Source organism: Strongylocentrotus purpuratus, unplaced genomic scaffold (genome assembly GCF_000002235.5).
Source record: "Strongylocentrotus purpuratus isolate Spur 01 unplaced genomic scaffold, Spur_5.0 spur5_contig_861, whole genome shotgun sequence".
NCBI classification, from domain to species: Eukaryota; Metazoa; Echinodermata; class Echinoidea; order Camarodonta; family Strongylocentrotidae; genus Strongylocentrotus; species Strongylocentrotus purpuratus.
In genome coordinates this window covers 766,346-780,328 of record NW_022145570.1, presented here as the reverse complement: position 1 = coordinate 780,328, position 13,983 = coordinate 766,346, and the positions used below count along the sequence as shown (strand labels likewise).

Here is a 13,983-nt window from a genome sequence, read left to right as displayed (position 1 = left end):
GAGCCATGCTTTTCTGGGAACATGTCTTATGTGATGTTCTTCCACACTTGCATTATAACGCTCACAAATTTTAGAGTATAAAGGCACTTGAAGAGCCATGCTTTTCTGGGAACATGTCTTATGTGATGTTCTTCCACACTTGCATTATAACGCTCACAAATTATTTTTCACCTCTTCCCAGAACTCAACCTTCTCTTTAATGCCCTTCTGGCTCCAAACAGACAATTGTGAGAAGACAGTATGCAAATATACAGGCCACAACATTTTAAGTTCAACTGTATTGAACACATGTGCTGAAGCATGCAAATTCAAATTGATACATAATTGTCCATGTGTTTTTTATTTCCTCACATGCAAGTGACGCAGATAGCATTATTTGTACAGAGTAAACACTACACCTTTTTTTAAGTTCCGAGCATTCTTACCCCACTTCATTCAAGCAGCCCTAGTTTGATTAAAGCCATGTTTTTTACAGTATAGATATTATTTTGATCAATAATTACTATGACAATATTTGTTTTGATCCATTTTCCATTCAAAGCTTCATATTTTTTGGCGAATTTGGGGCTCCTAAGACCTTTAGAGGGGCTTTAACTGTATCAGGTACTGACAGTGAAAAAATACACGGGGGCTCGGGGCAAATTAGCCCCCAAAATGCTAAAAATAGCCCCCAAAAGTCATAAAAGAGCCCAAAAAATTTGCATAGAGGTCAATGCAAAACAAATTAAAGAGTGCTTTGTTCATGCAAGCAAGCTTGAAAAGTAGCCCCCGAAATTTGTAAAGTATTTTTTTCCCTGGGTACTGAAATTGTGGCATTTGATTGACTTACCGGTACAGCAAATTTGTCATAGAAATTTAGCATTTGTTATCGATAAAAAGTTTTATGAAATGGGGCCCAGGTTAGCTCCACATGTATGTACATGTACATTAGGCATGTGAACCCACAGCAAGCTATAGGCCCCAAACTGATTTATCTCTTTCAATGGTCTATTTTCATAATATAATCAAATTTAATGCGTACGTCTTTGTGAAGTGCCTAGATACAAATGATTTCAGTCACCTGTTACAAATGATTGTATCTAAATAGTAAGAATGCGAATTGCATGATGCAGTAATAAGTTGAGTATTTGTAAATTGTTGCTAGGTATGACAAACATCTTGGCTTGCCCTACCTAACAACACGAAAATGGCCTATTGGTACGACAATCTACATGTAGCACCATTTCTGTGTAATGTACATGTGCAAGTACATTAAGATAATCTGTTTAAAGACTTAATGTTTTTATGACAATTCTTCATTTATGGCTGGGTAAAGTCCATAATTCCAGATTTAATTGCAGGCCAAATGAGCTTAATAGCAATCTTAAATTGGTTAATAGCAACCGATCAAAGGTGATTGACCCATGACCTAAAACAATTAATGTTGTGTACAGCGTGCACCAGTTGTTTTTCTCTTTTACTATAATGTACAGTTATCATGATTCCTCTCACAGCCTTTCCTGTGCATAAGTGTAGCTTTTATGGTAGGCCTACAGTATAAAGTGTTTTTAGTGTTTTAAAGATAAAGACCAGTTATTGTGGAATCGATCAGAATGATCATCTAGCATATAAGTATTGGTGTGTACTGCAAGGTTCTGGAATCATCAAAATGATAAGAAATTTGGACCCAGTCTTTGTAAAGTTACATGCACTGTACACAGAAAGATGTATATGGGACTATACACACGTGCGCGACACATGCGTTTATCTCTCACATAACAATAGGTAAACTAATTTACCAAATATATCAATTAGTAGGCGGTTTTCCCGGCAATTTTTTTTTTTCATCATGTATTAGTTAAAACATATTCTTTCACATGATTGCTAATAAGAGCTTCCATTTCATTTTTTGAGAGGGGGGCGTTTCCAAAACTGGTCTTTAGCTTTAACAATACAGAGAGAACTTTAAAAAATAGTACATCCAGTACATGGCTGCCTACATTGAGATTTGAGAGCATTTTCATAACGCTAGAAAAGTCATAAGGTACACAACACCCAAGAACCATCTAACCATCCCACTATGTAACATTACATAATAATGCATCCCAGTGTTTTCCCACCTATTTATAGCCATGATCTGCATTGTGAGGTTAGTCTTTAAGTTCAGACTCTGGTTGATGAAAACTGCTATATGCCCTGATAAAAGCAATAAATGGATAGTCTAGTGCACACAATTTTTGTTTTTTAATGGCATGTCCAATAATAAAATGAATGCATGTGAAAATGTATTCAAACACATTAACCTCTGATTTAGGGAACTTGAACAACAACAAGTAGGCATAGTACATGTACATGTAGATCCTTGAATAAATGAACCTTAAGGTAAAGACCAGTTTTGGAATCGCCCCCCTCTCAAAAAGTGAAATGGAAGCTCTTATTACCAATCATGTGAAAGAATATGTTTTGACTAATACGTGATGATACAAATTTTGCCGGGGAAACCAGCTACTAATTGATATATTTGGTAAATGATATCTATCAAGACCGGAAAGATATCGTGCATGTGTCCCATCTTTCTGTGTACAGTGCTTGTAACTTTACCAAGACTGGGCCAAATTTCTTATCATTTTAATGACTCCAGAACCTTGCAGTACACACCAATACTTATACGCTAGATGATCAACCTTTTCTGATCGATTCCACAACGTTTCTTTCACAATGCAATCGCATGACCAGAACTGGTCTTTATCTTTAAAGTTTGATATGCATGACACATGCTTAAATAGAACATCTTTCTTATCATCAATGTCTTCAGCATAATCATAATCATCATCACCGTCAACCATCTCCTCCTCCTCATCATCATCCAATCTTCCAATTTCACTCACATTAACCAAATTCAGTTCTTGAATGGGTGAGAATTTTGTTCAATCATCACTACCACCGCCATCATCATCATTATAATTACATTGTATCATCATCATCATCATCTTTGCCATCATTATCCTTAGCATCAACATCATCCAGGGGAAAAAAAATTAAAAATTTGGGGGGCTACTTTCCAAGCTTGCTTGCATGAAAATAACACCTTAATATGTATTGCATTGAACTCTATGCAAATTTTTGGGGCTCTTTTATGACTTTCGGGGGCTCTTTGGGGCATTTTGGGTGCTCATACGCCCCGAGCCCCAGTGTAATTTTTTCCCTGCCATCACCATCACCATAAACAACATCATCAATGTTGTTTTACCACCATCAATGATTCAAATCATTCATTATCACTCTAAACCCTAACCATGAGATGTTCCATTCAGGCTTTAGACTTAGTAGCAGAAGAGTTAAGAGGATATAAGTTTGCAGGAAACAAGATTCTCATTTTCATTATTGCCATCAACATCATCATCATCTTCCTCCTCCTCCTCATCATCATCATTAAATTCATCCTCATCTTCATTGTTGTCATCATCATCATCATCATCACTGCATTTATCATCATTATAACCATCACATCATTCTATTCATCCTCATCATCATCGTCGTCATCATCATATCATCATCTTCCCCATCATTGCATTCATCATCATCATCATCATCATCACAACCATCCTCTGACCAAGGAAAATAATAACTCACCTTCACAATCAGATGTTCTACCATGGCTTGTATGGCGGAGAAACCAGAGTAAAGATAGGAGTTTGCCGGACACTGATAGGGATATGTCAGACCGTACTCAGGATCCGCAGAATAACAGTTTGGAGATCCTGGAAACAGACGGACAGATAATGAAATGGAAAAAGAGACAAATTGAAGTACATATACATGTATGTCATAAAAAGGAGAGAGAGAAAAAAAAAAGCTCTACTAGCATTTACTACCGTAGTAATAATAATAATCAATTATATGAATAGAAACAATCATATATTAATCATATTAAACTGCAATTACCTCTTGTACACAACATTTTTCCAAACAAACATATAGTAAATACAATACTATAAACATACAGGTGTATATGTAAATAAATCTTTTTCATTCCCAACAGCTTTGGAAGAGATCACGAGCAGCACAATGGTCTAAAATTACTTTAAAAACTTTTTATTGAAATATACAGGAATAAAATAATTCAACATACCACTACCCAAATATGGACCATCATTCAGAGTCACTGCTCCGTAGGTCAGCCTAATCTTGTAGGACAAATTGGACGGGAAGGCGTCATCAAAGACCAAAGCCATGCTTATGTTAGCTGTTCCATTGACCACATCGTTCAAGATCTCGTCCTCCGTCGCATACCCGACATAGCCCGGCGAGGCAGACACGTTCAGCAGCGACGCCAGGCCAGAAACAACCCTCTCTGCTTCTGGCGTATCGGGAGTGAAGGCAATGGGAAATTCGAGGGAGGACGGTGCGAAGCGCGGATCAAAGAGGTCATGCGATTTCAGGGAGGAAGAGGGGATAGCGGGTAGAGGATCCGTTTGAGTGGTGTAGCGCAGGGTGGCCAAATTGGCAACAAAAATGAGGGAAATGAAGATCTCCTGTTCAGAGAAAGATAAAAAATGGATCAGGGTACAATTTCTACACTCCGTTGTTCATAATTTGTTAAATATTTGGTTGATCAAGAGCAATCTGAGATACACAAAATTTGGTTTCTATTCGCTAATACTATACAGGTACCGCAATCAAAATGAGCTCACTGAATTAGTTATTTGTTAAATAAATGGAAAATTAGAAATTTAGGAATGTGTCAGGACATTTTAAGTCCTTTATGATACAAAACTTACTAAACTTTATGTAATTTACTAAAAAGTATAAAAATCATTCAATACAACAATTTTATTCTTATACTAAGATTTCTATGATACAGGTACAAAGTACTACAACCGCCAGCAAAACAATCTTTCAATTAATTATTGTGCAGTCAGCAGATCAAAAAATGCTATCAAAATATCATGTTTTTCCCAAACAGAACCACCAACATTTTTTAAAGTTTTTCAACTAATTAACTTACCTGAAACGTAAGCTGTTTAAATCGCAGCTTGAAGAGAAAATTCCGATATAGGAGCCAGTATAACTGGTTCCCAAACTTGCTCATGATGAGGGTGGAGTTCGGCGACTAGCTGTGAATATTAGTTCTTCTCTTTGTCTCTAGACCAATGGGAACTGCCGAGACAGACAGAAAGGTAGAGAAATATTGGAGAAAATAAATACATGTACAACCCACCAGCTGCATAATAAAACAATTCTGAATTACTTTCTTCTTCTTCTTGTTTGGGTTAAGTCTACCTCCTTCACTAAGTTCACAGTTGAAGATTCTTGCTCCACTTTCTTCAAAATTTAACTGTCATGATCAGGACATATGGTACAAATGTAATGAAGAAAAAAATGTTTTAAAAAGTAGCAAGATATATTACCATGGGCGTCAATCCTTACATAATACCTATTGTTCAGGGGGATGAATGAATAGATCATCCCCCCCCCCCCTGAACAATAGGTATTACGTAATGATTTACGCCCATGTATATTACCATATGCTTCAAACATTTTAGTAAAGAGTTTTAAAGTTAAAAGAATAAAACAATTATATGTCAACCTACCCAACAGATAAAGGAAGTCTGAATGACTATGTCAGACCTTTACTTGCAAAGTGTTATAAAACTTTGAGTACCATACTATAAAATGGAGAGTTTCAAATAAATTTGATATTCACCAATGCAATACTATATTGTACTGGATAATTACAATAAATCAGTTGCATTGTGAAATATGTCATACAATCTACATGTCCCTGACCTAAAACAATTCCAAATTATGGTAATAAATTATCAAATTGTCATTTTTCAGACATAGAGAGGCATATAGTTGATTCATTCACAAATGAAAGAACTTTTCCTTCAACTGGAGTTCATTGCTATAATTGGCCCAGCTCCAAAAAAAGACTAAATTCAAATTTGAGACAATGCCAGATTTACATTGTAATGTACATGTAGATCTATTCTGTTGGCTGAGAAGTCAATTCCAATGGTCTGTCAGTAACAATGAGAATTTAGGTTTGTGACGTAGTCTAACTGGCATTGTATGTCTAGCTATTATTACTATTACTATGAGTATTAGCCATTGGTAATATTATTACATGTATTTATACTAGTATAGAATAGAATAGAATTTATTGACTCTTGCGATCCCCTTCTGAGAGTACATGATCACATTAAATGTCATGATAATGGTACATATAATAAAGAATACAAACATAGCATAATAATACAAATAATACAGAATACAACAAAACAACAATACAAACATAATATAACGATAAATACTGAGGAAAGATAAAACCCGTTAAAACTGTTAAACATAAATAAAATATCAAACATTATTATCTATACATGTGAGGCTTCCAAGTGGTACAATAAATCAGCGTACCGGTATTCAATATCTTTAGCCCAGTACCCGGATGACAGATCAAAATTGTTTTTGTATTGCTCGGGTCGGAACTTCAAATTTTGATATCGATATCATACAAAAAACAAAGCCATATTTACTGAGGTAAGTCAAATTTTGTTATTTCACTATAGTCAGAATAATATATCGGTAGATAATAATAATAATATTGTATGGCTTTGTTTTCGTGCGATACAAGAATATGCGATGAGTGAGAGTTCGGATCACAAAATGCCCTTGCATATAATATTGTAAACACAACACCCACTAGTTGGCCGGTGGGGCCAGCGCCAGCAGCCCGCAAGCCGCCACCGCGACGGGCAAGCGTTCCTGTTGACATGATACTGGTACCTCGTAGTCGTAGTAATACTTGAAATGCAAAGCACGATGGAAGCCGGTAAAAAATCAGATTATTTGATCAAAAACAGGAAAGGCAGACTATTTCAACACAAATATACGCTCACAAACATATCGCAGAATATATTTATTCTGTTCTCCTTCCACACCTACCTGTTCAATCGGTTCAGATTCGATAATAAAGTTCCTTCCAAAAACGTGTCAAGTTTATATCCCGATCACCCACTTCCAAGTGTACAGTGCAGTGCATGTACTCTACGTCTGCTATTATGATTACCGTATATCTATAATTAGCTTGCCTAGCTAGCCTACCTATTCATATTACGTAATCACGTTCCTCGCGGCTGAGGCGTATCTAGGGAATCGTGTGGTCACGAACGGTTCTTTATCCATCTTTCGTGCCCATCTTTCCACGAGTGGAATGGAAAATATTGATCACAACATAACAGGAATTTTCCATTTAGTGAGGAAGCGTTGCTCTTTCTGAAAAGCATAGTAGTAGAGTAGTCGCTCTATACATATACACAGAGCGAATTTAGATTTTTTTTTTTCCACATATAATATTAACAATGACAGACAATAATAAACGTAATGATATAACATTAGCATTGAAAATATCTTTATTGTTTTTTAGTCTTGTATTTGCAAAATGTTATGACTACAGCCTAGCTTAGGCTACAGGAAATAAAAAGACGAACCTACTTGAAAGCAATGCTTGTAATGTGTAGGTTAATTGACAATAATATAATTATAATTAAACTTTCATATAATTATACATTCATAACTAAATTTTGAAACTAAATTACGGAATAAAAAACATGACAGACGACAACAAAATTTTAAAAAGGAGATAAAAACAAATAAGAAACAGTAGCAGGATGACAAGATGATGATGATACATAAATAAAATAAGAATGAGTGAGTGTCAAACAGAAAAGGGGAAAACAGCAGAGAGAGAAGAAGAAGACAGAGAGAGAAAGGAGGTAGAGGGTGGAAAGAGAAATGGGTAAAAAGAGAGAGGGGGAAGGAGGGAGGGGAACAGAGAGAGAGAGGGAGAGAAAGAGATAGAGAGAGGAAGAAAGAGACAGAGAGGGAGAGAGAAAGAAAGGGTTGTCATAGAGGAATCATCTTTAATTAGTATTATATGGAAACAAATCATATACGAGTCACAATTTCGATGTGATAAAAATCATGATGGCCAGTTTGGCCAAATACGGAAAAGAAAACAAAACGGAGAACTACTTATTCTGAAACGTCCGCAACAAAAAGTGCTTGAGGGCATTTTTGAAACCACTTTTTCTTTTAATGTGCCGGGAAGGGCATTCCCATATTTTGGGCCAGTGAAAGAAAAGATTCTGTTAGAAAATACGGTTCTTGCTTTTGGTAGGTGATAGTAGGCTAAATCTACAAATTTTAACACCAATTGATTATGTACGTGCACCAGAGGCGGCCCTCCGGCTAGGGGGGTGGGGTGGGGGCAGGGGGGAGGTACCCCAAAATTTCCCCTTTTTACTTAGGAAAAGTGCCCCTTCATATAGAGGAAAAGTGCCCCTGTTACTTTGTTAAAGTGTCCCTTCCCCTTTTCACGTCTGATAAATGCCCCTTTTATTTTGAAACGTGCCCCTTTTCCTCGGACAAATTTCCATTTTCCTTTGCAATAAGTGTCCATTTTCCATTCTCATAAGTTCCCTTTTTAATCTCTAGTAAGTGCCCATTTTCACTTTTAAAAAGTGTCCCTTTTTCTTTGTAAGAAGTACTGCCCCTTCCCCTGTTAATAACTACCCCATTTTTAACTCTCATATTAAAGCGCACCTTATATTCTAACATGTGCCCCTTTTCGTAATGATAAGTGCCCCCAATAAAAAAAAAGCCCCTTCCCCTTCTCATGAATGTCATTTTTATCTTTGGTAAATGATCCTTCTCGGGTTAGAAAAGTTGCCCATTTTAAATTCAGATAAGAGCCCCCTCACCTCCGATTATTGCCCCTATTCAAATCTGAGAGATACTAGTACTCGTTTTACTTTGACAAGTTCCCCTTCCCCTCCTGATAAGTGCTCTTTCCATCTTTGATGAATGTCCATTTTCCGCACCCTTCATTCTGACACGAGCCCTTTTTGTTTTCTAATAAAGGCTCTTTTCCTTCTTAAAAGTGAGAATGTGCTTATAACCCATCAGGACTCGATTCATTCCTTTGAAGATGTATTTTTTTCGCAATGCAACCTCACAAATCTTAAAAATTGTCCTCGCTTGGTTCACTCGCTCGCAAATGAATTTTCAGTCCATCGAACCCAACTGCAAAGTATGAAGCTTCAGTAATTTATCTTGTACGGTGAATAAAGAGAAACAAATATTGAAATCATCCCTGATAATGTAATGATGAATCAGAGTGTAGGGATATTTACCAATGTCTAAAAAAAAAATTCGCTTTGAGATTTCCCTTTGTAGGTGCCCTTTTTTGTTGGTGTCCCCCACTTTGGAAGTCGCTCCGCCGCCCCTGACGTGTACCCTCATATAATATATTACCATTATTATGTACTTCGATTATTCTCGTATGTCATTTTCTTTTGATTAATATGTATGTTTCTTTTTCTCCATAATTATTATGTGGAAGCAGGTAACGTTGTATTATTTTTGTTTTGTAATTTGGATATTTTTATATATTTTTTTGTTGCTTGAAGTTTGATAGAAATCTATCTCTTTACTATGCCCCATCCTCTTTAGTAACCATGGATTCACCCCGCCCTGGCCGAAAAAGCATAGCCCTATTTTTAGTTCAGAGATTGCAGGAAAAGGGCACGCAGTTATACGAAACCGTGGTATTATGATATTATGTTATGGAGATATTAAGTTTCGTCATTATGTACATATATCATGTAAAAAACATTTTGACATGAAGAAATTATTATTTGTATATGTTGTATTATACCTTACATTAATATGTTCTTTGTTATTCAGTTATATTATATTTGGAAAAATGCTGAAATAAAATAAAATAAAATCATATATCAGGCAGAAAAAGGAAAGGGAAAACTGTTTCACCTCAGTTTGGTCAACTTCTCCATCGCAGGAGAGGCCACAATCAACCAAATATGCTGCTTTTAAATGGCTAAAATTAGTGTTAGTATATCTTCCTGAACAACCATCGTTTCGGAGCAACGCGACGTGACCTCGCATTAAATACTTGAGCATACATGAATAACATACCAAGCAATAAAGGCCCACACCTTAGGATTGAAATGAAAATGAACATCGCTGACGTAACAATGACGTAATATTATGTAGAAGGGAAAAAACATTTTTCCTACAAATATTGTAAACGCAGGTTAATATTCATTCACTTCGATCCATTTTAATGAATAGCATTTGAAAAATTAAGAGATAGCATGAGAGAATCGACATCCCTAAAAAAAGATAATTCAACAATAATGTTATTGTTCTCAGACACGTGCAATTTAGTTGCACCCCAATCATATCATCAGTGAAATTTCTTTTTTCTCAATAAAAAAGACTTTGTACCTGTTCTGTAATTATTGTCTGCATAAACTCCTTAATATAATGTTGTACGTGCTTACTTCCCTCTTGATCTCACGAATTAGTTACCATTAGCAAAAAAAAATAATCAGATCGCAATAAAGAAGACAGGATTCTATTCTTGATTACAGTGAAATCGGTAAACATTATAAGAGTAGTTGAGAGGGTGTGATATTAATGCACCGCTCAGTCTATAACACTATTTAAAATAAATGAAGGATGACAAAATACCAGTTTGCGATGGTGGTCAAGATATTCCACCGGAATTTTGAAGATGCCCATTCCCTAAAAAGTGCACACCGACTTTGAAAATCGCAACCTCCCCCCCCCCCCCCCTCTCTCTCTCTCCCCCCTCTCCCCCCCCCCCCCCGGACACTCTGGCTCGAAATCACAAAGTTACAATGTGTCTATTTTTAGCGATGTCGTTGCTCTAATGCTATATCTTTGCAAATGCTATTCAAAGGAAAGGAAGTCGATAAAAATGAACATTCCTTTGCAATATTGAAATAATGAAACTCATGTAAAATAATTATGTTAGTTCCGCTGGTTTGTCATCGAGAAGAAAGGGTTGTATTGAAATATAATTATTTCTCTCTCTCTCTCTCTCTCTCTCTCTCCATTCTCTCTCTCTCTCTCTCTCTCTCTCTCTGTCTGTCTTCATATCCTATGCCTTACCCCCTCTCGCTCGCTCTGATATACTTGATCGTATATATATATATTTTTCTCTCTCTCTATTTCTCCTCTCCTTCTCTTTCATGTTCTCTGCCTGACTTGCTTTGTCCCCCCCCCCTTTTTTTTTTTAAAGCTCACTCTCTCTCACTCCCTCTCTCGCCATAAAAAAGTTACATAATTATCGCAATATTGCTTTCATGCTTGCGGTTCTACCTGTGATAATTATAAATATAAACTAAATATAAAAAGCATACTAGAATCTGCCATGATAAGACGTGATGCCTGTATAAAAAAATTAAAAATTAAAACAAAATTATCTTTTAAACACCGTCCGTACTGGGAGCAAGAAGGGCGCGAACAATATGAGTCAAAATCGCCTTATTCAGCTCTCAGCAGCAGAAATAACCTATCGTACTTAATATTATTATCTTATATAATTATACCTCAAAATCTATTTAATATCATAGTATATCAAGGTTTTGGTTGACCTGCGTGTAATTAACCATTGTATTTTGTTTTATATGCACATACAATTGTTTTGTTGTGTTCCTTTGTTATTTTGAATAACGTGATAAAATAAAATACAGTATCTCCAACTACTTTATCAAACTCTTGAGTGTACTTATAAATAACATCACTTTAGCAATATGTTAATGATATAGAAAGACATTTATTATAGACAAAATAAACATTTTGTTTTATAGCAAAAGAAAATTTGACATCAATTAGAAACACGAATTTTCCCACAACAATATACCAAATTAATAACGAAATGCAGAAAAAGTAATTTTAATACAGTACACAATATTAATACTAATGAATATGTAAGCCGAGCGTAGAATCCAGACAGTTGTCAACGTTAATTCAAAATAGCATAGCCCTATTTTTAGTTAAGAAATTGCAGGAAAGGGGCACGCAGTTATACGTAACCGTGGTATTACGGGCACATCAGGCAGAAAAAAGAAAGGGAAAATTATTGAACCTCAGTTTGGTAAACTTCTCCATCGCAGGCGAGGCCACAACCAACCAAATATGTTGCTTTAAAATGGCTAAGGGTAAGAAAATCTTCCTGAACAACAATCTTTTCGGAGCAACGTGACCTCGCATTGAGAGAAATAGTTGTTTTATTACGCTCAAGGGAAGGTTAGAATTGTGCTATTCCCCGAGGCTTGCCGAGGGAATAGCCCAATTGTAACCTTCCCGAGAGCGTATGAAAACAACTATTTCTCGAATATTAAAGCAGTCATTAATACTTTTATATGCCGAAAAAAAATAGACTAAAAAATAAAAAATAAAAAATACTTTTTTTTTTGGTCCAAGATGAGATTCGAACTCTTGCGTACAAAAGGTGATGTATCTAAAGTCAGCGCCTCAGACCTCTCGGCCATCGCGCGTTATTAACATGTTTGGCAGTTTTGTACTATATATACATTAAAATGGATTGAAACAGGCTTTGCGTGTGATGAATGCTTCGCAAAAGCTCCATATACGGACTCTTCTTTTACTTTTGCAATGCATATTGGCACGAACTTAGATCAAGATCTATCGGCAGATGTTGTTTTTTTTGTTTTTGGAAGTTTATTTTCGTCTTCATGTCAACAATGCAAGATAAAATTGTCGGTAAGATCGATCGAGATTCAATTGTATTGAAATTGCCGACCAATTTTTCGCACACGTATGGTACCCTCCATCGCTCAAACCATTTTTTAACATGTAAACCTATGGGGTAACCATGGAGACTGACCTATTTTTTTAATAACCATGGTTATTAAAAATATTGAAATGTTTTAAGCATGGTTACCGGGAATTTTACAGGAACAGTTGAAGTTTATGAATGCAATTCGACCAATCAGATGGCTGGATTTCTTAAGTGAGGTATATAATTGAGCATAATGAATAACATACCAAGCAATAAAGGCCCACACCTTAGGATCGAAATGAAAATGAACATCGATGACGTAACAATGACGATAATAATTATGTAAAAGGAATAAGCCATTTTTCCTACAAATATTTCAAACGCAGGTTAATATTCATTCACTTCGATCCATTTTAATGAATAGCATTTTGAAAAATTAAGAGATGGCATTAGAAAAACGACATACCTAAAAATAGATAATTCAACAATAATGTTATTGTTCTCACGTACACTTCAGTTGCACCCCAGTCATATCATCAGTGATTTTTTTTTTTTAACAAAAAAGACTTTGTACCTGTTCTGTAATTGTCTGCATTGTACTCTTTAATGTTGTATTTGCTCACTTACCTCTCGACCTCGCGAATTAGTTACCATGAGCAACAAAAAAAAAATCAGATCACAAGATGCCTAAGAAAGAAGACATGATTCTATTCACGGTGACTGTAAAATCGGTAAACATTCTAAGAGTAATTGAGAAGGTGTGATAATGCACCGATCAGTCTATAACAGTATTTAAATGAAGGACGAAAAAATACCAGTTTGTGATCGTGGTTAAGATATTCCACCGGAATTTTGAAGATGCCCATTCCCTAAAAAGTGCACACCGACTTTGAAAATCGCATCCCTCTCCCCCCCCCCCCCCCGGACACTCTGGCCCGAATTCACAAAGGAGGTTTGTAGACAACCTAGGTAACTTTATGTGAGGCATATGACGCGTTTTGACAAACCTTGGTCTGAAACGCATCGAAGCGCGTCCTAATTATGACGCACATAAACCTAGGTTTGTCGACAAACCTCCTTTGTGAATTCGGGCCTCTATTGTAATCTTTTGAAGCGATGGATCAATTTTGTTCGCAATTTGTTAATGCGTATGCACGTGATAACATTATTGTTTAATTACAATGTATCTATTTTTAGCGATGTCGTTGCTCTAATGTTATATCTTTGCAAATGCTATTCAATGGAAAGGAAGTCGATAAAAATGAACATTCCTTTGCATAATTGAAATAATGAAAGACATATAAAATATGTTAGTTCCGCTGTTTGTCATCGAGAAGAAAACGGAAGTATTGAAATATAATAAATTC

At 35.9% G+C, this 13,983-nt stretch overlaps 1 protein-coding gene across 4 annotated transcripts in view; it reads right to left on the bottom strand.

The window, feature by feature from the left end:
• Positions 1–7,037, bottom strand: part of LOC594802 (ATP-binding cassette sub-family A member 5) — a 43,033-nt gene extending 35,996 nt beyond the window's left edge. For all 4 annotated transcript variants that reach the window (XM_030998861.1, XM_030998856.1, XM_030998868.1 and 1 more), the window contains exons 1-4: positions 6,928–7,037; positions 4,988–5,139; positions 4,112–4,514; positions 3,613–3,740 (exon numbers count right to left, since the gene is read on the bottom strand). In XM_030998861.1, the coding sequence (XP_030854721.1) occupies positions 3,613–3,740; positions 4,112–4,514; positions 4,988–5,071 (615 nt within the window). In that variant the 5' untranslated portion in view covers positions 5,072–5,139; positions 6,928–7,037. The remainder of the gene's footprint in view (positions 1–3,612; positions 3,741–4,111; positions 4,515–4,987; positions 5,140–6,927) is intronic.
• Between the last annotated feature and the right edge of the window lie 6,946 nt (positions 7,038–13,983).